The sequence below is a fragment of the Carex rostrata genome, chromosome 19 (genome assembly GCF_964058835.1).
Source record: "Carex rostrata chromosome 19, lpCarRost1.2, whole genome shotgun sequence".
NCBI lineage: Eukaryota > Viridiplantae > Streptophyta > Magnoliopsida > Poales > Cyperaceae > Carex > Carex rostrata.
The window spans coordinates 4,569,695-4,596,007 of record NC_135936.1 but is presented as its reverse complement, the minus strand read 5'-3'; the positions used below and the strand labels follow the sequence as shown (position 1 = coordinate 4,596,007).

The window sequence follows — 26,313 nt, the reverse complement described above, 5'->3', positions numbered from 1 at the left end:
TCATATAACTTAATTATGTGAATTTTTTTTATATAAACCATAATTAAAAAAAATATCAAACCTACATGATTACATTTTTTTTTTTTTAACAAACACCATAAGAACTGAAATGTCATTTCGGTCTTGAATATTTAATTGTTTTTTTGGGGACTAAAGTGAAAATTCAATCCCAAGTATTTTCACAATTTTTCACCGTATTTTTTTTCTCGAAATCTGTGAAAACGGTTGAGACTGAAATAGCAATTCGGTCCAAAAAAGGGGGGGACCGAAATGGCATCTTGATTTTTATGATTTTTGTAAAAAAAAAAAAAAAAAAAGCAATCAAGTTGGTTTAGTAAAATTTATTTCTTTATTTATGGTTTCTAAAAAAATTCTAATTATGTGGTCTAAATTAATAATAGCACGAGTCAAATACATTTTTTATAAACAAAAATCATTTCAACAAATTTCTAATAATATGTGATGTACCCTTTTAATTGAACTCATAATTCATTTACATGTAGACGATAACATTTAATCAAAAATTGAAGTATACAGTAAAAAATGTTACTTGTATATTCTAATCCAGTAGGCGTAGATTGTGGGTTCTAAAAAATCAGGTTCAATCATCCCTAAATTTTCGGCGTATTCGAGACGACAAATTCCCAACTATTGATGGCTTCTTTTGAATAAATATAATCCTGCCGCTGTTACGCTGTATACTTAACGATTATAATAACAACACTTAACCAACAAGCAAGCTCATCATGTTTTTGATAGCTGGCATGGGCCATACTAGCACGAACCTAAAAGGACTCATTTTCATGCATCCCTTTACCAATTATTGCATGCATATTATGCCAAACCTATCTGTATAATTTTTATCAAAAATAATAATTAATATCTTGCTATAAAATTCATCTACGAATGATGCTAAAAGAAAAAGAAAAAAAAAATCAAGAAATGACTTTACACTGAATAATTATTTTTTTTATTACAGGACATGATATGAACAAGAACAAATCGAAGAGCATCGCTTTATATTATCACCATGGCAATCAAAAATATACTAATCAACTTACAGATCAAAGATGTGCAACAATTTTTGTAATTTCCCTTTCAGTTTGTTTTCCTGCAACTTACCCTAATCTCTCCATTAGTCCCTGTCAAGGGGCTAATATTTCCCATCCTAATCATCCCCGAAACAAAGTCATTCGCGAAAATAGCAGAATTTCTGCTATAAACTCGCACAAATGCATCAGCAGCGGTATTATTGAACAACTCTTGATCAGAATGCAACAATCCGGCCCGGTTCATGATGTTTTGGTAGAACCCATTATCGAACCGGTTTGGGCTCTGAAAGTCGAGTGGGGCCATGTTGCTGTCCCCACCTGTCTGAGGGCATGTCTGCTGGCGGGTCGTGGAAAAACTAGGGTTTACATTGGCATCGTTGTAAATGTGGGTGCGGAAATTTGTGCAGCGTGCCTGACCGATGGTGTGGGCCCCTGATAGAGCGGTTAAGTCGCGAATGCTAAGGCCTTTGGAGCCGAATGCAGAGACGAGAGAGCTGAAGCTGGAGGATGGGCCCGGGAGGTTGCTGTTAGCTGCACTAAAGCTGGCAGTACGAGCGTCCCTACGCCCCAAGAGGACTGTCCAGTTGGGCCCACCAAGCTGCATTTAATGAATAAATTAATAGTGACAATACGGGAGCATATTACTTTTTATCTTTTTTTCTACCAACCAATTTTGCTTTCTTTCTTTTTTCTTTGGAAAAGAAATTGTATTTAAGTAGTAACTAATTGTGAGAATATATTCTCACAATTTATATATGATAAAGTGTTTATATGGTAAAGGTATATTAATATTAAAATTGGATTAAATAATCAGAATTAGGCCAACTAATTAATGTTAGGGGAAATTTCATGTATGCTTCTCAAAAAATTTTAAAATTACATATTTTTTCCCTCTAAATTTCATAATATCATGTTTACCCCTCTAAATTTTAAAAACACAAAAATTTACTAAACTTATTTGTGTTTTCTATTAAAATTCATTTTAAAATTATAAAGAACCAAGTTTATTATTTATTCAAAAATAAATATGCAGCATGTTTAAGAGAAATTTTAGTCTTCTAATTGGCACTGTTTGAGAACAAATGGTTAATTTTCTTACCTCTAATATACACACAAGCATATGTCTAAATGTAACTGTGTATTCGTAATAAGTTGAGAAATGAACTACTTGCCCTCAGAAACTGACAAAATAGAAGACTTATTTTTCTTACACAAGCTACATTTTTTTTAAAATAAATGATAAAATGAGAAATTTACGAATTCAAAATGAATCTTAATAGAGAAAGCTATAAATTGGTTAAATTTGTGAATTTTTGAATTTTTGAAATTTAAACGGGTAAATATCATGAATTTTAGATAAAAAAATAAGTAATTTTTGTGGTGGTTTTACATAGGAATCCACCGACTTTTGCAAAGCTACGACTGATATTTCAAAATTTTACAAGGCATGAATGAATATCCACCTTTTTTATATTTTAGATTGGCCCAAATTAGTATGAAGAAAAGACATTTCTCCTAACATACAGCCTCTCAGGAGAGCGACATGGTACTTTCATAGATTAGTGAAAACCTCATCTTTAACATGAAAAAAATGCACTTTTTGTTAGTTCACTACGGACTGTACTGTACCTATAATTGTATCTAGCTTTCACTTAACTACCATCACCAAGTGCTTTCATAGTCGGCATGCATGGTATGGATATAATTGCTTATAGCTAGGTTACTTGAAACACATGCAAGAATTCCCTTAAGGAAAACGTTTGGATTCTCTCCAATACCGAATTGAAACTCGTGATTTAGGTAGGCACAAGTCAATTATATATTATTTTTATTTATTTAATATTGAATTCTATAAGTCAGAAAATGAAAAGGGAAACTGGAAGAAGAAAAGAAACAAAGAGAGCACAAATGAGGACCAAAAGGAACATAATCATAATGAAGAAAAAAAAAACAGAGAGCATCAAAAGGAACATAATCATAATAAAGGTAAAAAAAATAAAACAGAGAGAACCAAATATCATTTAGGTACCTGAAAAAACCGAAAATTTTGGTAGCTATACTGAAATAACTGTTTTATACCATTGTCTCTAAGCAAGCATTAAATTTGACATGATACTAACCAAGTTAACGCCATCCTTAGCAGCAAGAGCAAGAATATCAGCGCACGAGACGACCCCTCCGCAGGATGCTTCAACTTGTGATTTTATAGAATCTATGACTTCGAACCCACGGAGAGAGCCGGAATTCGGACCAGCATTTTTTTCACCTTGGAATGTCGCCGTGTCATCCAAAAGTACCGAGCCATCACAACCCTAATAAATTAATTGTTGGAATTAATATTATGATACAAGTTCAAATTAGTAGCTTGGTTTCAAAATTGATATTATTCTCTTTATGTTGACCTTTTTATTAGTACTCAGTTTATACTTTTTGAATTTATTTTTTGAGTGAATAATTAGTAATAATAATGATGTATACTATATACTATTAATAGAGTGACTACAATAATAATGATGACGACGCTAAAAGTTATTAGTTTTATGTCACTATTCATTTTATTAATACCATCTAACTTATACTACACACAAAAAATGTAATTGTTGATTCAATTACAAGATTAAAATTAAAGAAAACTTCTGGAGCAAAAGAGAAAAGGAAAAAAAATGAAAAACCAGAGAGATACAGATATATATATATAATACATTGACAAAGCAGTCGTGAAAGAAGAGACGCAGAATGGAGGCGCCCATGCGCGGGTCCTGAGCTACAGCTCGAGACATGACTGATCTTACGATTGATTGCAAATTCGGGCAACGGCCGGCATAGAACATCGCAGAGAGTTGTGCATTGGAGGTGTATGCCAAGAGAGAAACAAGGGAAAGCAGAAGAAGCCCTCTGGCAAAAGCCATTGCTACCTATTGCTTGGTTTGCTTTTTAAGTTTGGAGATTGGTTATTGTACTGAGAGGAAATGTATATATATTGGCATGTGTCATTGTTTATTAACGAATCATGAAAGGTCCTTGAAATGAATCCGTTGCATGTATTGCAAATCATGCTAAGATTAGGTGGTTAAATAAAAGCTATTGGTTCCATGGCGTATGGACCCTACCTCTTTAATTACGCGTGTTCACAAGCGGCCAGTTGCTTCATTGATTTTGATTTTACTTCAAGTATAATGTTTTAAATAAAATATGTGACCTATATTTCATGTCTGTAGTTATAGAGTTTGGTTTGAGTTTTTTTCTATTATTATAACCCTGATTTGAACAGAGTTAATTTTGCTGCAGAAATATGATAATAATATATAAAGGAAAGGTGTCAAGTATCATTACTAATTAGTAGTATTTTGATGATTACTTTGGACTTTGTGATAACTATCAACTTTTGAGTAAATCCGTTAATAATGAAGTCTTTTGAGTAATTGCGTTTGAAATAGACCTTTGTCTGCATGACATGACATAAATCCTATTATGAGATATTGACATGCTAACTTACCGAAACTTTCAAAAATAAATATTAAAATCATAGCTTATCAAATAACTGGACAGTAGGGTTCACTTTCATTGTATAGTTAACTAATTAATTTTGGTTCATTATTGGTTGTCAGAAATTACATACCCATCAAGCCTACAGTACGAGGTTCCAGTTTCTGGACCATCTTTGGAACATGACTCGACCCACATTGGTAAAAACTTAAATCATATCTGCGTTTATATTTTTTTTTTCCTTGTTATTTAGTTGTGTTTCTGGTCCTCAAATAAAATGTGTTCCTATTTATTTATTTTTTGAGCCGGTCAATAACATCAATTGCGCAAGATCACCCGACCAGGTTCATTCAAATAAAGTTAGCAATCCGGGGACCTATATTTTTTCGTACATAATTCGTTCAGATAAAACATAGTAAAGTAAAAAAAAAAAAAAAAAACAGAGAGAGAGAAGGGGACAATTTCAACAAAGGCATATAAATAACTAATAACTAAATTTCCTACAATTTAGTATTGTTTGATAAATCAATGAACGTTAATGTTGAACCATTCAATTTGAAATCACTTGGTATAGGATGAAGCAAGTATCAAATTTCATCATTTTAAATAGCCATGATATGTGGATGATATAGAGTAGAACTAGGGTGTTCTTAAGCTCACCAAAGTGTTTGGTGAGCTTAACTTCAAAACTCATCAAATCGGTTTCAAATGACAAATCTGAACCGTTGGAACCCGACTACCTTACGAGTGATGCGTCTAGATGTGAAAATTTTAAACATTCAAATTAATTTAGTATAAAATCAATCGGTTAAAATTAGAAGGTTAATAAATTAATTTTAGTGCATTCATTTTTTGAACGTTTTTTGACCGCTTGACTTTATACTAAATCAATTCGAATGTTTAAAATTTTCACATGTAGATGCATCACTCGTAAGGTAGGCAGATTTCAACGGTTCGGATTCGTCATTTGAAACCAATTTGATGGATTTTGAAGTTAAGCTCACCAAACACTTTGGTGAGCTTAAGAACACCCTAGTTCTACTCGGATGATATATCATGCGGTAATGTTGATTGCTCATGCATCTCCAACTAATCACTAATTTTATAACTTTGCTTATTTAACTAATGGACTAAAATTATCATATCATCACTACAATTGCCAATTATAATGTAAAAACAAAATATATCAAACTATTGAATAAGATACAGATTTAAAAAGAAAAAAAAAATGAATGAGAGGGTTGGATATTAAGCCACCCAACACTCTTTTCAAACTCATATCATTACAACAAAGCATTTTTCATCCATCCGGATTTCGAATCCATGACCTTCTCACATTAAATGAAATGTGTCTTTGTCACTAGACTAAATATTGATTTTTAGTTACTGATTAAAATTGAAAATTAATTACAGAGATACAAATGACTTGGTACATAATTTTGGTTTGAAGAAAGAAAATTACTTGATATTGTTTTAGGAACAATTGTACAAGTTACTTTTTTAGGAAGAATAAGGGTCATTTTCTTACCTGATTGAATTGACGGTTATAAGGATTTTGTAACAGACTGAGGAAAAAAAAAAGTTAATTTGCCCAAAACAGTTGAGCCAAAAACAGTAAAGAAAATGAGACTTCAAACAAGATTAAAAGAGAGGATAATAACAATCATAAAGTTAGGTATGTGGAGGTGGTGTCTTCTATCTGGTGAATAGTCCATGAGTTCCATCTGTAGGACTACAGCTGCCGCGTCACTTCGTCAGTCAGCTCAGAGACAATTGTGAAATATTTTTAAGGCGGAAGAAACCATATTTTAAGATGAGGATGGTTGAAATGGTTTCATCATGTCTCTTTTTTAAATTTTAATAATTTAAAATTTAAAGCTTAAAAATAAAAATAAAAATATTAAATGTGATCTATGTTGTTAGGGGTGAGTAAATCGCTCATAACTCGTGAGCCGCTCATAACTCGCTCATTAAAAGCTCACCTAAACTCGCTCATTTATCCGCTCATTTAAACTCGCTCATTAACAACTCGCTCATTTACTTAATGAGCGAGCATGAGCATGACCCAACTCGCTCATAACTCGCTCATTAAGAATTTGCCACATCTAATCCCTGCCACATTTAATCCTATGTAATTATGTGTAACATCAACCTTGACTCATTAAGATTGATAGATAGTGAGCATAATTTCATATTTAATCCTGTGTAATATAGTGAGCACAATGTAACATTTAATCCTGTGTAATATACTAATATTCATAGTTTCATATTAATTTTTTTTTGTAAATCGACAGAACCAAAACCTCCGCCTAAAGTCCAAAACAAGTAATAGTCATAACAATTCATTTAAATGAATTATGACAATTGGTTGAATTTTGTTATGATGACTTTTAACAAATTTTGTTATGCGTGGGCACACTATATAATTATGCGTGGGCACACTATATAATTTTGTTTTGAGTCATAAGTCACAACTCGTGAGCCGCTCATAACTCGCTCATTAAAAGCTCGCTCATTTACAACTCGCTCATTTATCCGCTCATTTAAACTCGCTCATTAACAACTCGCTCATTTACTTAATGAGCGAGCATGAGCATACCCTAACTCGCTCATGCTCGCTCATTAATCACCCCTATATGTTGTTCTCTCTACGTGCTTATAAAAATTTATCTCATTTCAATTTTGTTTTTATGTGAATCAATAAGTTAAAAATCAATGTCTAGAAATTATTCACATTAGTACGTTTTTTACAAGTTCTTGATGACAACCAAAATAAAATTGAAATGTGATAACTTTTTATGAGCACAGAGAAAATAACATAGATCACATCTAACAGTTTTATTTTAACTTTTAAGTTATAAATTTTGAATTATTACCGTTTTAAAAAATGGAGGCACAAAAAATAGAGGAATTTGAACCCTCCTCTTTTAAGATTGTAGGATTTATTAAATTCAAGTACATGTCAAAAAACAGATTGTAGGATTGGAAATATTTTAACTTGGTAAAATATAAGTATAGATATAATGAGAATCAAACTATATTTCAGCCTGGAAATGATTGAGGGTCAAACTAAGAGTAATTAAGTAATCATGTAGTGATATAAAAGTGTCTGTATGTATTAATTGAGCATTAAATTGAATGCACGTCCTAATCTAAAATTCTAAATGATTAAGTGTCGGTCTAACAATTTTATGATGTCAACTTTTAAGTTATGTAAATTTTTGATATATGCGAGGGACAGTCTAACATTTAAGGAGCTGCCATTTGTTAACAATAGATATCGACAAGAAGTTTTTTTTTTAATCTTATGTATATTATAAAAGATTTCATCACTCTATGGATTTCGAATCTATAACTTTCTACATGGAAGTTACGTGTTTTTCCCACTAAATCAAAGGAAAATTCTTGAGAAGAGGGTTATTTGGCACGTTTTGGTTGATAAATGACTAAATGAGCTTCGATGCCATAAACATTTTTCACGACTAATTTTCATTGAAGAATAGAAATGATGCTCTGATTCTAAATTGTCTATACACAATTACACATTTGCCCGCATTGTGAGACAACAAATTTATTTGTCTCTACATGCGTGTATGTCCAATTGTCCATATCAATGAATTTAAGCAGAATCCTAATTCATTATTGGGCACGTATGTACAAAGCCACAAGTGTTGAATGTCGACAAACATATTATTTTACTATGTACTACACCTCTGCAATTTATTTTCTGGTGTGGTTATTTAAATACCATAATGGTGCGAGTCCCTAATGCTAGTTGTTCACCACACATTGAATGGTGTGCTATAATGGTCACAGAGGATCCTTGACTAGTTCAATTTAAACAGTTAGTGCATGCCTAAGCTAGGCATTTTCTGGTGTTTGCGTAAAATCCAAATTAATTGTTTGTTGTAACTATGTATATTACGAGCTAACTATGGAGTTAAAATGAATAAGTAGCTGTCAAATGCACGTAGTTGGAGCTGGAAAGGAACATGTGTGGCGAATAAAGTGCTTATCTCAACATCATTAGTGACAAAATACAAATCACGGGCTCATCGGTTGGTTCATTTGGCGCTATCACAACTCAATGCACATGTGCTGTCCAGACAACGAAGCAAACCAAAACAAGTTTTGCTTATGCAATTTAACAATCGTAATATGCAAACAAAAACCGACCATAAAATAATTCGGATATTTAATTCTTAACTCGACTGACAATTACTGAATTTAGAGAATAAATTCTATCTGTCGGCTCCAATTGCTTATATATCGCCAACATGTCCACGTCAATTTGATAAGCAAAATTCCCAGAATTGTAAACTTCATACATATTAAATTTATATAATATTCATACATGACTAAACAAAGTGTGGAAAGTTTGTATATATTAGGTTTCAAGTGTGGACTGTAAAAGACTGAATTTAGACAGATGGACACTTGTTATCTGTAGGTTCTATATATTTTTTTCCATCAAGTGTCAATTATGCTGATTCAATATTTTTGTTACTTTGTGCATTAAAATGCGCACTGACATCTCAAATTCCATATTGGCACAGGCGCACGGCATAGACCAAACTCAGATTTTTCATTTTCCACTTATACTATAACATTCAGCCACACTAGAATGCCTAACAAGATTTTTCACTAAAACTGTATGAGACACAAGCTTAGCTAGACCAGTCGGTTTCAACAGAGATCTTGGTTGGTTCAGTTAGTTTCAGGTGCAAAAAAAACTTGACCTAACCAAGTAACAAATAGACTTGTGCACATGAATTCAGATTTGATCATTTTTCCATGATTGCAAAAAAATATGTTTAGGAAAGCCACTTTTTCAGTTGTAATCTAATATGCCTTAATTATATGCAAACAAGGCATTAGCAGGAGGTAAATAATTATCACTTTCTCATCAACATCAAGGGGCATGTTCAATCCAATATTTTAGACTGGGAATGGAATAAATATACCTCACATGCAGCGCACTCGAGAACATAAATTTTTCATAGTACAGAAATAGGCCATTCAAGTCAAGGAATAGTCCTGTCTATTCTTAGCTAGGATCAAGAAGGCCAGGTGGAACCCCCTGTGGATGATGTAGAACCACCTGCAGAGAATAAGCAATGGACCATCTAACAGAACTTTGAATTAAAAGAACAACATCCTGTAGTATCAGGTATTATTTCTGACATGTGCTACTCAGACTGTTGATTGTAGTTTAACTAAATTTTAGCTTAAAATACAACATCGAAATCAAAATTGTAAAAGCTTGGACAAACTAAGATGTTAGAAACATCTAGATATTTTTCTGTACTAAAATTTTCTCCATTTGGATGGTAAACACAACAAACTAAATATGAAGTTAGAATAAAAGTTTAGTACAAAAGACTTTTTTGTACAAAGTAATATGTTAGTGGACTTACCTGTAGCAAGCCCCGGCTGACTCAGTACCACAACCCGTATTGTAATCCAAGTAAAAAGAGATCTCAAGCATTACAACATGTGTTTTGTCTTCACTGTTACAGCATTGGGAAAGAAAAGAAATCATGCAACAAACCCAACTTGTGTTCTAACTCTGATAAAGCAAGTACAAGTTAGGGGACAAGTTGGGATGTCCAAACAAAACTAATGCAAACAGTATGTACAACCCGTGGTATATTTTGGACAAATTGCAAAACCCCTTCATTAAGTCTAAACTGAAACCCTTCGACTCTAAGTAATATGTAGCCTTTTTGCAATTTCGACTAATTATTGGGTTTTTTCAGCAACTAATGACAATTCATCTGGGCCCTGAAAGCTGTATTGGTTCAATAATAAAAGACGAAGAATCATTTGCATCACCATGCCTTCTAGAACTCCAAGAGTTATCAAGATGCATATCATGCCGATCTAGTTCATCAACATGTTGCTCTGGCAATTTGATCACAATTTCCAGGGTTTTAACTACGTCTGACATCATGGGTCTAAGGCTAGGGTTAGATTTGGTGCAGAGTAGAACCACACTAATTACACACTCCAACTCAGCTTGATTGAAGGTATCTTTGAGGTCTCTATCAACTAGCATTTCGTAGTTTTTTGCTTCATGAAGCCCTCTGACCTGCATCATAATTGGAAATGAGGGTTGCTCGAGACAAAATTACACAATTTATTACAAATTGCACAGTATAGTTGGTTGAACTAAAATTGAAGCGAGTTTGCATAATTTGACATCATAGTCACTGAGCCGGCCATTAACCCAGCAAGTTGGCATAAATCCATCACTGCACCACTTAGGTACCATTCAAATACCTCAGTTATTTAAAGATGAAAATAAATTAAATATCTGAGGAATTACTGCCAATCTTTAGTAACTGAGGAAAGTTTGGCAACCCAATAGCATGCTAAAGGAAGCATGCGCCTTTGAGTGTTTAATGATGCTGCATAATTAAGGGCTTAATGAGGGTCAACTGCACAAATAAACAGAAAACATAAAGCTAAACATCATATTTCAACTTAACAAAATGATCTATTATTTACCCAGTCAAGGAGCATTCCCTTCTGAACTTGCCCATTTCCAGCGCTCAGGATCTTTGGACCCATGATGAGCTCCAACAAAAGGATCCCAAAACCGTACACATCAGTCTTCTCTGACGACTGGCCGGTTGACAGGTACTCAGGTGCTATGTGACCTATTGTACCACGTACCGCTGTGGTAACATGGGATTCTTGCCTGTCTAAAAGTTTTGCAAGACCGAAATCTCCAACCACAGCTTCAAAAAATTCATCAAGTAGTATGTTTGCCGCTTTAACATCCCTGTGAATTATTTTGGGGTTGCACTGTTCGTGGAGGTATAGCAATCCCCGGGCAGATCCCAGTGCAATCTGCATCCGCTTGGCCCAGTCAAGTGAAGGCCTACCACTATGATAATCTGAGTAAATTACTGGATTTATTAGTAAAGGAACAATTTAGTACACACCCCTAAAAAATTCAAAATACCACATTTCTGTGATGCAGAAAAGAGCAGCAAGCAGCGTCTACAAGCTGGAATGATTCAATACAAGGGGATACTAACTAAAATTTTCCTGGTACTAGGCCTGAACCTAATTGAATTAAATTTATACAAAATTTTCCTATTCCCAGAAAAAATGGTCCAATACATCTCATGTATCTGCAATCCTTGATGCGTTCGCCAAAACAAGTTACCAATACCCAAGCCAGTATTAATCCCATACCAGATGGTATGCCAATTGGTACATGCTAGTGTAGTAGTACTGGCACTGCTACCACCTTTCTGGTACTTTATGTGCCAGAAAATAATAAAAACACTGCACAATCCCATAAAATGAGAAACCTTTCGAACCACTGCCATGTCAAGTACCAGCTGGCACACTACAACAGTACGACTAACTGTTACGGTTTCACTTCTGATACCTCTTAAACGATCAGCAACACTGCCGTTGGGCATAAACGGGTACACCAACAACCTCTCATTCGAGGTCATGCAAAAACCATAAAGACGCAACAAATTTCGGTGCATAGCCAAGCCAATCATCTCCACTTCAGTCTGAAACTGGACCTCTCCAGTGACATCTGGATTCTTGAGCCGCTTAACTGCAACCACAGTACCATTTCTGAGGGATCCCTTGTAGACCACACCAAATCCACCTTGCCCCAAAATATTTTTTGAATTGAAATTATCAGTGGCCAGTTGGAGTTCCCGCAAGGTGAAACGAGTCAGGTGACCCATCTCAAATTCATAATATTGATCTGAAATGTGAAATATAAATGCTATGAGTTAATATTGGCACCTAACACCTCATGAAAAATAGGTATTTGGTTGGCAAGAGTTGTTAAAGATATGAAGAGGTAAAAAGAGTTCATGACTCTCAGTTTGCACACATAAAGTAACTTTCAGGGTACACAAGTGACATATTATGAAGAAGTATCCAACCATTTGCATAAAGAAGTAGAAGGCAATTTTTTTAGATGTTGAACACTACAAATAATATTGTGTACACTGTGCAGGGTTATGCATGATTTATTTTCACTTTTAACGGCATGCAAGATTTCTAGTTTTTCATGCTAACATGAAAATATCAATGATTTGAAGGTCTATAATAGTCAAGGCCTCAAGGGTCCAATTTGAGAGTAGAGTAATTGTCCGCATAAACCTACCAACTGAAGCAAAAGGAAAACGCCATCTACAATAGCATAGCCAATACATAAGCAACAACACCGCAGCAAGTGCCAAGGAACAGCCTATGCTCGCAGAAAGGCCAATTTCTAGCTGTTTGTGATGGCTGGATTTTGCAATTACAGTTGTGTTTCTGTTTGTGTTTGTATCTGAAAGAAGAACAAATAATTAACATGAGTAAAGAATTACGGTTTCCTGTTGTTATGTATTGAACTATCTGTTTCTATAAAGTGTTCACAAAATGTAAGAGATTTCACCATTAGTGACTGATGCATGGATATCCTTACAACCACGTAAAGTAGAAGAATTGCAGAGAAATACATTTCCTGCAACACTGGTAAACACTTGAACTATCTTAACGACAAACATTGAAAACAACTTATAATTACAATAAACCTCATCCTGGTTTTGCAAGGGAAATACTTTCTTGGCCAGAAACTTTGAATCCTTTCAGAAAAATTCAACAGCAAGATAAATTAATTAGTACACAAGTATTAACAGCATGTTAATGGTAATGGACATGAGTGCACGACTGAACTTGTAGTGATTCAGTACCACTGCTGTAAGGCAAAAGAAGAGCAAATTTTAACTAGAGAATTACAAGTCCAAACTATTACCACCATTTTTACTGCTAACGGAGATGCCTGAATTTATACGGTTGTACCAGACACCAAAGACAATAACCACAAAAAATTGGCAACAGTGACAATTACATAAATGGCCGAGAAACAGAAAATAGGAACAAGATGAAACTAAAATCAGCACAAGAAGTCTGATAACCGTTCCAGAGGCATACCTGTAATCAATAGCAAGAATTTTTGGAACAGGTCCACTAAGATTATTGTATGATAAATCCCTGAAAACAAATGATATTCAAGTAAGCTTCCCAAAAAAAACTGTAAACAGCAATAAATTAATAAAAGGAGGCAGCAAGAGAGCAACAGAGGATTTACATACAGGAATGAAAGACCTGAGAGATTTGCAACTGATTCAGGAATGTGACCTGATAAGTTGTTCCTGTTTAGCCGCCTAACAATCAATTGGGTAACCTATCAGAACTAAATTTCATCACAATATTCTAATTTAAATGAATTGCTATATAATATTTTGAAATGAACTTACAAATAACCAAGCTGAGTCAGTTGCCCCAAAGAATCAGGGATTTCTCCGGTGAACTGATTGGTTGAGAGATCAAGAGTTATAAGTCCTAAAAGCTGTCCAATTTCAGAAGGAATAGGTCCTGATATTTTGTTGTTATGTACCAACCTGGAAAAGAGAAGGGCAAAAATTATAGTTTTTAAGCCATGGGTCATGGCCACAAACAACTGTACTGACAAAAAGTAGTACAAAATCAAGAGAATCCAAAATCATCTTCTCCCTTTCTTTCTTTATCAAAGATAGTGATACTTATACCATCAATTCCATTTTCATGAAACATCAATCTTTGAGTAGATTCTGCTGGTTCATTTGTTTGTTTTATTTTTGTTTCATCAGTTAAATGTTTCTTGTGCAGGGAAAAATGGAAGGAAATAGGAAAAATAAGAATTAACAAGTGCTCACAAGGTCTGTAAGTGGCTGAGATTGCCAATACTTGGTGAAAGCGTTCCCGACAGGCCCTTATTTGCCATGTCCCTACAAATAAAAGCATCACCAGTTAAAATCTTGCACATCTTTCTTTATTGATTGACTGATTTGTTTATTTCTTCAGCTTTTATTATATTTATGTATAATTGTTTGTTTGTTCATTTACTTAAATATTACGTGTTTGTAAATTAAAAAATGATGATGGCCCTTAAACTACAAATAGACAGAGCACTAAAAGCACTGCAGACATCAAATGTAACATTTCTTTCATCCAGTAAACCTGATTTTTATCTAGTAGACCTTTGTGGCACATTTTTTTCTAATATTAATATAATGTTTTGACTCTGATACCTGTGATTATGTACTTATCAGGACTCCTTTTATGGGTCTTATTGATCAATAAGCAAGCAGCAGTACTGAATTATATCATTTCTTTTTGTTCTTAGAAAGGTGGTACATAATAAAACCTGTTTCGTTCATACAGAAACAACCTTTCTTGCCATTCTATTAAAAAAAAAAAAATGCATCAATGCCCCAGGATAAGGAACACTAAACCTCACCAAGCAAAATAAAGCACAACAAACCTAACCTAGCAACAGATCAACAGTTCCACCACACCTCCTTGGCTTAATACTGAATTAGATAATATACGTAGATGAAACAATAAAACGAAAAAGAGACGATACAAGGATTTTACGAAGCCATCAGAGGAGCAGCTAACCATGGACCAGGTGCACGGGTCCACAGAAAATATATCCCACCCATCCATGGCTCTCTCTTCATCAACCATCTTGCTTTTAACTGACATCAGCGCAGCCACTGCTCAAAACACACTCCATTAGTCACATACCTTGGAAAAAATTCTAAATTTTGCATAAAGCCCGTCAAATTCACATATCCTCCTTCAAAGTTCTTTTTTCCACGATAACAACTCTAATTTACTACATTTGCCCAGCTCTATTGCCTATTGGGAAAAATCCATTTGGTCAGGAAAATTATTTTTTCCTTTTTCATAGTGCATCTTATTTTAGATTGAAAAGGTAAGAAATGGTTTTAATCGGCCGTCTATTCCCCTAGAGAGAGAAAAATAAAAAATAAATAAGGTAAGCCGCGCCCAATTTCAGTAACAAAACTTTTGAACATTTTGGAGCACAAATGCAAAAGAATTAGTCTGAATGAAACACAAACTGTAGATGTACCTTCATAGTTGAGGCCTTTGGGAGACAGAGGGGGGTCGGAGGAAAGGAGGAGAGGAAAAAGGGAAGAGAAAGAAACGAGAAAGAGAGAGAAGCGAAGCAAGGAGACAGACATGGTGAGTGAAAGGTGGGTTTGTTTGGTGGTCCGATTGTGATTTTTGGGTCATGTTATATTAGTCTAGAGATCAGAGATTATGGGGTTTAGGGATTTGGGAATTAAGAAATTAGAGAGGTTGGAGTGAGGAGAGGAGACTAGAAGAGCCTGTGTGAACTCTACCTCGGAATCTCACCTGCCTCGATGAAGTAGGCGGGTTGTTTACGAGGAAGACCAATGGCAATTATATATTTCGTAATAAATTTTTTCTTAGTTTTGTGCTTCGAATTTGAAAACAAGGCCTCAACTAAAAAATTGATTAGCTATGAATTTAATTACAATTGTATATAAGATCTAAATAATTTACATAAGAGTACATTTGAAAGTTTGATCGAATATGTTCAAATTGTATGGCCACCAAAACTTTTTTCTAGTTGCAAGCTGCACAGATTAATCGTAGACGCAGATAAAAGGGAGAAAAAAATATATAATTTTAAATATACTTTTGTGAATTATTATTGATACGATATATTTGCACGATTTTTGTAAGAAAAAAATTAGCCGTAGGCAGGCTAAAGCCTCCACTATGCTGTGCACAGCGATCTATTAATTTTTCTAAAGGGTAAATTTATTTAATGAACGCCTGTCTTTGTCCCGTAGCACAATCAAGTGTGACTTTTGATATGTACCTTCTAAACTATTAAACTTCTAATTGGTTCCAATTAGGTATAAAAGAAAAATAAAATAGTATTGACACCTTATTGATTATGTTGGCGATATTTTATGAGTTAGTTTAGGATATTATGTCAAGTGCTATGACTTCAACTCTTTGATTTTTCAAGTTATCACTAAATTCGATCTAAATATAAAAAAATTGTAGGTCAAGTTTTATTGCTTGCAATTTTTTTTGTTTCTTATATAAAAAAAAACATTATCCATTGAATGGTCTAAAATTTTCAAAATCAAGTATCTAGAAAAAATAGTAAAAAACACAAAGTGTTAAAAAAAATTGAATGGCATAAATTAATTATTTGAATCTCAAAAACTATAGATTGGTTATTTTAATCTGTAGCACGGACCTGCCTGGTGGTATTTATGGCAATGTAGACGTCCTCATATTTTTTTGACCTAAACGAATCTTTTAATGACTTGTGTAGATTAAAATTGAATACTGATTTCTAACATGCGGCGAAATGAGCGACCTCCCAGCAATTAATCCATTTAAAAATACAGATGCCAGTTTACGTCAAATTCTTAATCATTCCATAGTGCAGAAATTTGGTAAGAGCCTTCAACGACCTAAATTTGCATGGATTCACGGTACCTGAGATTGGCATTTGGCAACAAAGTTCCCTTATGAAAAGCTAAGGTATATTGACATGCATTGACGGTAGTGTATTGAAAAAAACCGGGGGTCCAGATCCGAACCGGCTGAACCGTGAACTGAATCCAGGCCCAGACCGACCCGATCCTTGTTACACCCTCAGACTGGACTAGACTAACCCAAGTGACGGGTCTAGCAAGGGTTTGGATCGGATTTTTCCACCAGACCCGTCCAATTCCGTTCCACACTAACCCGAAATCCGTCTAGACCCGGACCAAACTAAACATAAACAGACTTGTTTCAGCCGAAAACAATCCACTGTTTTTGTAAAAAAAAAAAAAAAATAGATCCCGACCCGGACCCGACTCGAACCATGAACTGAACCAAACCGACCCATGTGAATTTGGATCATAGATCTAGCACGGATTTAAACCAACTCCTCCAAATTAAACCCGTTAGACCCGACCCATGCTACCCCTTGGCCCTTGCAACCCACCCACCATGGGAACCGTGGACTAGGCCGGATCCAGACCGGACCGACCCGTTTTCAATTCACTTATTGACGGTGCTGACCAATGCGTACGTCTAACGTATAGATTCAATGCAGAATTTCAGAATTAACTGTAGATAATAACCGTAGTGGACTGTAATATTACCAAGGTTCTGAGCAAACAAAAAAGGAACAAAAATAAATTTAGATATAATGTGCATCGGATTTTGAATTTTCAACCATAGCTATTACATGTTAGAAGCATTAGTACAAAATGCAAACCACCAACCCAAAACCCCATTTGGAATTCTTACAACTAAGGGACCACCGATAGCAGTTAATTTACAAATTACAACTAATAAACAAGAACTACAAAACAGATTGTCAATCCTCCCTCCAATTTGAACAGTCCAAAACCCTCCTTCGAACACTAGTCGAGTAGGCAGTGGTCAGATCCTAGATGCTTACAATAATAGTGATATCTCTTAATTATATATCACCCAGTGGTTTGCATGGGGATATTGAATTGTCGCTTTGCATGCTCTGGTATCAATTTGTTGATTAGCTCTGGCGACGCACCTGTTATCTGAAAAAGAAAATATCAAATTATGAGACTTCATGACAGCATCGTGAGGACCAAACATGGACAGGTACAGGATAAGATATTTCATTTGTTACAAAGATTACTATACCAATTAAGTTCCGCAGGTACCAAATGGAATGTAAAAGATATCGAGGGTTCAAATGCACCCAATTTTTTGTGCACCCAAATGCACCCTATCTTTCAAATCCTTTTTCTCCGTTTTCAAAGTCCGAATAGTCAATCCGAACCGTTAGATGCGATCTATATATTAAGATGTGCTTGGAGACCAAATTTTACATTTTTTGGAATTTTTTTATTATTTATTAAGCCACTTTGAAAATCGCTGATTTTACATTTTCTGGACCATTGGATCAGCGATTTTTCAAAGTGGCTTAATAAATAGTAAAAAATTCCAAAAAATGTAAAATTTGGTCTCCAAGCACATCTTAATATATAGATCGCATCTAACGGTTCGGATTGACTATTCGGACTTTGAAAACGAAGAAAAATGATAGGGTGCATTTGGGTGCACAAAAATATGGGTGCATTTGAACCCTCCTCAAAGATATCATGGTTTGTCATAAAAATGACCATACCTTTGAGCTAAAAAGAAATTAATGACAGAATCATTTTTTATCCAAAAAGTTTAAAATGAATTGACCAATGTTAATTGGGAGTAGGTGCAACTTTCAAGTGGTAGCAGATGATAAACTAGCTGTTGCAAATAACAAGTCCTCAAAAGTCTTGCTTAAAACACTTGCAAGTTACTCAAGAGATTTGAAAGCATACAAACCAGCCAATATTGGGTATGCTATTGGTATGCTGTTGGGAAATGTGATGGACACAGAAACCCAACAAATATAAGGTAACTAAGGTACCTCCTGTTTGAAATTGAAAAGTGGAGGGAAGGAACGGCCATTTGGTAGACGTGCATTCGGTTCTCTTAGCTCGTCAAAGAAAGGATGTGCACATGCTTCTAACTGCATTATTTATACATCATTAAACGAAAAGAGCAACCGGTGGAAGCTATCATTAGCTAATTAAAAGTGAACGAGAACATACAGCTGTGCATCGCAAACTTGGAGAGTATTGAAGAAGGCGGGAGGCAAGATCAATTGCTTCAGGCGGCATTCTCTTGTGAAAGATCTGGTATGGATTATAACAAAAGGATGCAGATAATTAATATAGTTATAACGGCAATTTTTTCTAGATGAATTATAGCAGAAAATTAATAGAAATATTGTGTTATGGGTTGTGGACTTTTGTCACTTATACAAAATATTAGAAGCATAAAGCAAAATACATGCACAAATTATTAAGCATAACTAGTTGGGATTTTCTAGTGTCTAACAGTCATCGCCAAAATTCTATGTTCAGATCCCTGAAAATTTAATTTACAAACCAACATCTGATCATCTTTTATCTTTTTTATATTATGGCATTTGCTAGAAAACAAGGTTTATAGAGGAAAATCACCTTGTGCCATGGATGAGCCTTTATCTGGGGAAATCTGAACTCAGTGTAGTTGGGGTTCATGCACCGTATCTCCTCTCTTGTCGGTGTGCCAAGAACCTGAAAATGTTCAACAAACAGTCAATACAAACTTTCTCAACAGAAATAAAAAATCAAGTATTTTCATTAGTTGTGTTAGATGAACTACCTTGATGATCTCAACTAGCTGATCAACAGCACTTTCCCCAGGAAAGAGTGGCTGAAAAATTAATATAGGTAAAAAATGGAGGTTAGAGATGTAGAATCTCTCATTACATCTTTAATTTTTTCAATTTGCAAAGATGTCTAACCTGACCAAGGAGTAGTTCCGCCAGAACACATCCAGCTGACCAAATATCTATAGATGTTGTGTATTCTGTTGCACCAAAAATGAGCTCTGGTGCTCGGTAGTATCTTGAGCAGATGTATGATATGTTTGCTTCGCCCTCAACCTAATTTTCAGGTGAAATTAAAAATTTTGTTACTAAAAAGAGCAAACTTGGTCTTACCAGACTAGCCCGACCCGAAATATTTTAGATTTGGAATTTGATTGATTATGTAGGGACTAGATTTTGATTAATCACACTAATAATTATTGGATAAGTTTTGGATACGGGTTTTTGTACAAAGATAAAACCCACCGACCGTTGAACATTATCTTTCCTAAAAAAAATTCTGTATATGTATAATAGTAAATCATTATAGAAATAATGTGGATAGTGTTAATTTTAATTCTTTTATTTAAAAATTTATCTACGTTATTGTTAGTTAGAGTATGTTATATTTTACTTGTATTTTATTTATAAAAAACTTATTGTTGTTCATGCCTTTTTTTTAAATGTTTTTAAATGAAACTAGCTGGGATTAAATGGCTTTTATTTTTATTGGATAGTTACGATAGAAAATTTTATAACACGACTACAGTAAATTGGATTGGCGATCTCAATCTCAATGAAACCCAACAAATCCAACTGCATTCTATTCACATACCAGGACTTTAGCACTTCCAAAATCACAAAGCTTGACTTGGTGTGTGAGCGGGTCAACCTATATTGTAGCATATGAATTAGTGCATTCTTTTAAACAAAATAATTAATTAATTTATTAAGCATAATATGTGAAGGAAAATAATACCAGCAGATTTTGAGGCTTCACATCTCTATGGCACACTTTAGGTACCGTATGGATATAAGCTAACCCTCTAAATATCTGCATTACAAACACAAGGATGAGATGTTGCCATTATTACAAAGCTGTAACTCAAGTACTGTAGTACAAAAATGTCTTGTTCCTTATTAGAAGCCAAGTAAAGCTACTTCATTCATTTTCGTAATTGGAACTTTACCAATCATTCAAGTATAAGAATTGAAGTTTATTGATGCACCTTCGATAGATCAGATTTATAAGAAAAGAAAAGAAAAACCAGTTGACAACAACCTCAAAAAAGTATGCACCAGCATATGTATTACATATTCAATTCATTTAAAAATATCCAGTAGAAACAAATGAAAATTACTTAGCACATTGCAAAACAAATACGAACCTGATACATATAAAGTTTGACATAAATCAACGGCATCCTCTGATTGACATTGCTATAGTGTTTCAACACCCGATAAAGGGTCTCTGGAACAAACTCCATTACCAGATTGAGAAATAACTCATCTCGGCTTGTGGTGGAGAAGAAGCAATGCTTCAAGGAGATGACGTTCGCGTGATCCATAGCACGCATTATTTGGAGCTCTCTATTTTTGTACCGTTTGTCTTGTAAGACTTTCTTTATAGCCACGGTGTCCCCTGTCTCCAAGCATTTAGCCTAGAAACAACAAAAAGAAAGTCAATGAAATTTACAAATAATTGAAGCAATCATAGTTTAGCAAAAAGAATGCAATGATGTTATCTATAACGGTTTTGGTTGCTGCCAAACATGACTTTATTTTGGAAATTCTGGGTATAAATTTTAATGATACTTCAGGTAGGAAAGGTAAAGTTTTCATTGAATCTGAAAAATTAACCATTTTACATCCTATTTGCAACAAAACTTGCCCAATGCTGCAATGCATAAGGCCACTGGTCATGGATTTTGGCTAACAATTAACTTATTTTCGCACCTGAAAGACAATGCCAAACGAGCCAGTACCAACCACACGCTCTGCCATGTAACTAATTGTCTGCAAGAACATAAAATGGCAAACATATTAACTATAAATATATAAATAATTGAAGTCCAAGTCAAAGCAACTCCGTAGAAAAACGGAATCTTATTTTTAATATAAAAAATTACCCTTTTGGGTTCCCCATTCTTGCCCCCAATGGTTGTTGAGATTATATGGCCAGTGACTGGATCGTTACCTTCTATAAGTTTCTTTTCCTGCAAAAAAAGCAAACAAACGATGGTAAGAAATTTTAGCAAATCACATCTTTATTTAGAAAAAGCTTAAAAGGAATGAAAGGAGTATATCAAGTTTCGATTTGGTCCTCAAACTTAGAAGTTGAGTGGAAACGGTAGAAAACCTAACTAACTAATAGACAAAAGCAGAACTTAATCAAATGCCATATATACATACAATTCCAACCGAAGATACAAATTTACAAAAATTAAGCTAAAAAGGTGGCAAAGGTATGCTTCTTTAAAAAGGAAAAGAGAGTAATCGAAATACTCACTAGAGAAGAAAGGGATCAGAGGGAGAGGGAGAGACTATGAGAAAAGAAAAGAACTTCAACTAGCTTTACCAAGCAAACAAGAGGACCAAATCTGAACTAACAACAAAAACCAATCTACTCAAATATGCTACAAATTTGAAAAACAAACACGAAAAAATGCTGTACTTTAACTTCGACCGAAAGAAAAAAAAAAGCCACACCTGCATTCTAGATCGAATCTAAGAATCAAATATACACTAGAAACCTAGTGATCCAAAAACGAGAGCGATTACAAAGAGAGAGTTTAAATCTCCGAGAAATACCTTCTCCGCTGGACGAGGGTCAATGCTCATCGGTTCCGCCTGCGCCATTTGGTGGACGAGATAAGCAGCTCAGTCTCTCTTTCTTTATCCCTCCTCTCCCACGGATCTCTCTCTCTCTCTCTCTCTCAACTCTCTCTCCCTCTCTGATTAAAGATTGGCACAGTTTCTCTTTCTCTCACTCCTGTGCTTTTGTTGCGCTGGATTCCCAAAATGCCACTGGGTTAAGACATTAAATAAACATTAATGGAAAGATCGAGTAATTAACGGAAAAGGAAGGTTAATATAAGATTGGTCTTAGCTTTTAATAAAGTACGAAACCGAAAGCACCAGATTTGAAGACCAACAAGAGTTCGCTTTTGGGTACTCGTCGTCGACCGTAGTTTTAGACCGAACAACAATAAAGTCTGAGAATTAAGTTATATCGGTTCAATTTATTTTATGAATTTGAATCATAATTTTAGGTAACACTAATTTTAATTTTATCTTTTAAACTTTCGAAAAGCCTGAAACAATATTTCCTTGCGTCTCTTCTTCGTATGGGTATCCTTTCCGGAGTATATGTCACAATAAAGACCTGGTGCATCTGGGATTGTCCTCATTATGATCCCTCGAATTAATGATACCCTGATAAATTTGAAAACGCATGGAGCGAAACACCGAACCAAAATTGTTCTTCTGTTAGTGGGACACGCAAGGCCCTTCAGAGAGGAACTCCCAACTGTCTGTTGCACCACTCCCTAACGACAAATGAGTCACTCAAAATGCCACTGAGAGTTGCTTAATATTACTAGAAAACCAGGGATCTGTAAGACATGACAGGCTGGTTTCTGACCGGCCAAATACCCCAAATGCCCTTGATCACAAGTTTTAGGTTTCCGACAGGGAGACCAGAAGATAAAAAATAATCGGGGTTTGTCACATGCATGATGCATCCAACCTGTATCACTGACCGTTATTTTGGGCCGGATCATAGGGGCATTTTCGGAAATTAAGATCGGATTTGGAAATATATAAACTTAATTAAACAAAATTAGATAAATGCAAAACATTATTTGGTGCCATTCAAAACAGCAGTGTTGCATATCGGATGAATATAATACTGTATTACTGTCAAACGATTAATTAAAAATAATCGGTCATAATCGAAAGTAATCAGCTGATTAGTCGAAAACTCTGTAATTGTTAATAACTAATTGGTCGATTAATCGGTCTAAACAGACATTTTTTACAACACTTATCCAAGGATCAATTTATTTAGAGAAATGTTCTTGTACCCGAGCCACCAAACCCGAGCCCGTCCTCGAACTGGTTTAACTGGGTTTAACTGTCCGCTAATAACGGTAATTTATTAATTTGCCATTAATTAACGAATTGTTGTTTTAACGCATTGCAGTTTTAATTTGATTGTTTTAAACGTTAGCTTTGCATGCTTTTGTATTGTGTTTTAATTTCGTGGACAGTTTGTTAGGAACAATTGTAATCACCAATCCCCGAATTAGTCCCCCAGATTGTTAACGGTCCTCTAATCATTTTCTAACTAATTAAGTACTTTAACTAGTTAAACTAGTTATAAGTACTTTAAAGTACTTTAGTGTACTTTAAGGTACAATTTAAACCCAGTTAGCTCGGGGACGCGGTGGGGGATTTGTTCTAATTTTAATTATGCAAATTAACAGCTTTTGATATTTAATAACTAAAAAAATAGTCTTCATTTTGAACAATTAATCTATTAAATGAAGATTTTCAATGTTTGTAAACACATGTTTATATGCTTTAAAATGTGTTTGTAAACACAGATTTATATGTTTGTAAACACAGATTTTTCAATGTTTGTAAACACAGGTTTATATGCTTTAAAATGTGTTTGTAAACACATGTTTATATGAACATGTTAATTTTAATTATGCAAATTAACAGCTTTTGATATTTAATAACTAAAAAAATAGTCTTCATTTTGAACAATTAATCTATTAAATGAAGATTTTTCAATGTTTGTAAACACAGGTTTATATGTTTTAAAATGTGTTTGAAGAATAAGCTTTAAAATGTGTTTGTAAACACAGGTTTATATATTTGGAAATACATATTTTTCAATGTTTGTAAACACATGTTTATATGCTTTAAAATGTGTTTGTAAACACATGTTTATATGCACAAATTTTCAATATTGTTTATGTTGTTTGCTTGCCAGTACATATTGGTTTACATGCTTTACTTATTCACATGTACTGTTCCTGGCACATTTTACACAAATGAAAAAAAATGTGCTGGGGGACGCCCTCGGGGATTGGTACAAATTTAGAGTTGTAAATTTCGTGCTCGGGGACGCGCTTGGGGATTGGTTCAAATTTAGAGCTGTAAATTTTTGCTCGGGGACGAATTTGGGGATTCGTTTTTGTTTTAAAAAATGAAAATTTAACTTATTTACAATGAAAATTAAACACTTGAATGCAGTTGATTAAACGCCTTCCTTTATATGTTTAAATTATACGGTTGTTTCGCTGCATTTGGCTGTGCTTTTGTTAATTTTTTTTAACAGAGTGTTTTTCTCTTCAGGCAACGAAATTCTATACAATAAAGAAAGATTGGTACTGTTATTGCGCTGTATGAAGTAAAACCTAGTCTTTTTGTCGCCGACATTCTAGAAGGTTGGGGGACGCGAACGAATACTTTGTTTGGGGTACAATTATCAGCTTCCATTTATTTATTATATATATAAATATTTTCAAATTTTTCTACTTGCATTTAACTTTGTTTGCAGGACATCACATTTATTAGCCTGTGATGCAGAACATTTGAATTGCATGTTACCACAAATTTTACGTTATAGCGATGTAAGAAATAAATTATTAAATTTACTAATCTATAAGCCGGTAACAATAAAAAAGAACACATGGAGAGTTGGAGACCAACAATTTGTTAATCAAATAATTACATTAGTCCATTAGTTAATGTAGGAGACTAAGAATTTAGTGGTCATTTTAGGGACTAAATTATACTCGACACTATTCTTAGGTTGGATGATTTTGGGATTTCCAATAAAGAGCCGGGTGGTTTTATTTAAAGCAGAGAGTAGGTGCGGGCAGTAATTGGCTCCCAAATTTCTACATCTCTTGAATCCCTTTCATTAGTGTACCGAGTTACTGCATTTGTTTTTTCATAGTGAAAATGACCCGTTATACGGAAAGGATTACGACGACAAATGACGCAAGAGAACAAAAGTAGATGAGAGTGGGTAAGGCAGTCAAACACGCAGACCAAAGTAATGAAAGGATTGGGCTGTAGTACTCTTTTTAATTGTTGATTTAAATATTCATTTCTCATTGCTAAAGTTTTGCGGGTTTTACGGCTGGGACAATGCCAGGGACCAATCATGTGGTCTTGTTTGTGCGGGACCCAGTCAAATCCAGCCGCACTTTGACTCCTCAATCCCGGAGATGCATCTCAAATGGACGGATGAGATGGACTCAATATATGACTCAATAATTGAGCGGGATAATTAGCAGTTGATTACTCTGGCATGCAGTTGACAGTTGTACAAAAGTGCCACGAAGTCTTGAACAAATTCGGCTTTGTCGTTCGTACAATTTTTACTTGAATTCGAATTGGAGGACTGAAGGAATGGTGCCGGACCTGCTGGTCCTCTCTGCAAGTAGCGAATTTATGAGAACGTTCATTAAAGATTTGGACCGCCTAATTAATACCAGACAGTTCAGGTCGAGCTGATTTTTCCATGCTAAAACTAAGAAGACAAGCACGCATAAACAGATAATTAGTCGTAAGAACTAAAATAAATTGTTCGAATTCGAAAAAATCTATATCTGGTCATGAAATTCCAACGATTCACATCCAGATCATCGTACTTTTTTCTCATTCATT

At 34.5% G+C, this 26,313-nt stretch overlaps 3 protein-coding genes across 4 annotated transcripts; all 3 read right to left on the bottom strand.

Annotated features, from left to right (window-relative positions):
• Window positions 1-947: 947 nt before the first annotated feature.
• Window positions 948-4,069, bottom strand: LOC144571433 (peroxidase P7-like). Its single transcript, XM_078320717.1, has 3 exons — window positions 3,755-4,069; window positions 3,173-3,364; window positions 948-1,650 (listed from the first exon to the last, which is right to left on the bottom strand). Exons 1-3 carry the CDS (start codon window positions 3,959-3,961, stop codon window positions 1,099-1,101), a joined length of 951 nt encoding a protein of 316 aa, XP_078176843.1. The 5' UTR covers window positions 3,962-4,069; the 3' UTR covers window positions 948-1,098.
• Window positions 4,070-9,999: 5,930 nt separating this feature from the next.
• Window positions 10,000-15,744, bottom strand: LOC144571429 (Leucine-rich repeat protein kinase family protein). 2 transcript variants are annotated; one of them, XM_078320712.1, is made up of 11 exons: window positions 15,490-15,744; window positions 14,977-15,109; window positions 14,267-14,338; window positions 13,829-13,972; window positions 13,664-13,735; window positions 13,503-13,562; window positions 12,964-13,040; window positions 12,688-12,855; window positions 11,944-12,279; window positions 11,049-11,440; window positions 10,000-10,629 (listed from the first exon to the last, which is right to left on the bottom strand). In XM_078320712.1, the coding sequence occupies exons 1-11, from the start codon at window positions 15,599-15,601 to the stop codon at window positions 10,312-10,314; spliced, it is 1,884 nt and encodes a 627-aa protein (XP_078176838.1). In that variant the 5' UTR covers window positions 15,602-15,744; the 3' UTR covers window positions 10,000-10,311. The 2 variants fall into 2 exon arrangements, with proteins under 2 accessions (XP_078176838.1, XP_078176839.1); XM_078320713.1 differs by lacking the exon at window positions 15,490-15,744 and having other exon boundaries at window positions 14,988-15,111.
• Window positions 15,745-17,587: 1,843 nt separating this feature from the next.
• LOC144571431 (shaggy-related protein kinase GSK2) lies at window positions 17,588-22,641 on the bottom strand. Its single transcript, XM_078320715.1, has 12 exons — window positions 22,435-22,641; window positions 21,753-21,839; window positions 21,580-21,639; window positions 21,012-21,284; window positions 20,603-20,677; window positions 20,459-20,515; window positions 19,780-19,920; window positions 19,638-19,688; window positions 19,454-19,549; window positions 19,040-19,123; window positions 18,856-18,957; window positions 17,588-17,980 (listed from the first exon to the last, which is right to left on the bottom strand). Exons 1-12 carry the CDS (start codon window positions 22,480-22,482, stop codon window positions 17,891-17,893), a joined length of 1,164 nt encoding a protein of 387 aa, XP_078176841.1. The 5' UTR covers window positions 22,483-22,641; the 3' UTR covers window positions 17,588-17,890.
• Window positions 22,642-26,313: the final 3,672 nt, after the last annotated feature.

What these genes read in the sequence shown, in the direction of transcription:
- LOC144571431 (XM_078320715.1), bottom strand. Translation starts at nt 22,482, where the DNA reads ATGGCGCAGGCGGAACCGATGAGCATTGACCCTCGTCCAGCGGAGAAG. An exon ending in ACCCTCGTCCAGCGGAGAAG is followed by an intron (nt 21,840 to 22,434) that starts GTATTTCTCGGA and finishes CTTTTTTTGCAG; the next exon opens with GAAAAGAAACTTATAGAAGG. An exon ending in TTGGAAGTGCTAAAGTCCTG is followed by an intron (nt 19,921 to 20,458) that starts GTATGTGAATAG and finishes CCTGAAAATTAG; the next exon opens with GTTGAGGGCGAAGCAAACAT.
- LOC144571433 (XM_078320717.1), bottom strand. Translation starts at nt 3,961, where the DNA reads ATGGCTTTTGCCAGAGGGCTTCTTCTGCTTTCCCTTGTTTCTCTCTTG. An exon ending in TTCACGACTGCTTTGTCAAT is followed by an intron (nt 3,365 to 3,754) that starts GTATTATATATA and finishes TTAATTTATTAG; the next exon opens with GGTTGTGATGGCTCGGTACT. An exon ending in CTAAGGATGGCGTTAACTTG is followed by an intron (nt 1,651 to 3,172) that starts GTTAGTATCATG and finishes CATTAAATGCAG; the next exon opens with CTTGGTGGGCCCAACTGGAC.
- LOC144571429 (XM_078320712.1), bottom strand. Translation starts at nt 15,601, where the DNA reads ATGTCTGTCTCCTTGCTTCGCTTCTCTCTCTTTCTCGTTTCTTTCTCT. An exon ending in CAAAGGCCTCAACTATGAAG is followed by an intron (nt 15,110 to 15,489) that starts GTACATCTACAG and finishes TGTTTTGAGCAG; the next exon opens with TGGCTGCGCTGATGTCAGTT. An exon ending in CTGACTCAGCTTGGTTATTT is followed by an intron (nt 13,736 to 13,828) that starts GTAAGTTCATTT and finishes ATTGATTGTTAG; the next exon opens with GCGGCTAAACAGGAACAACT.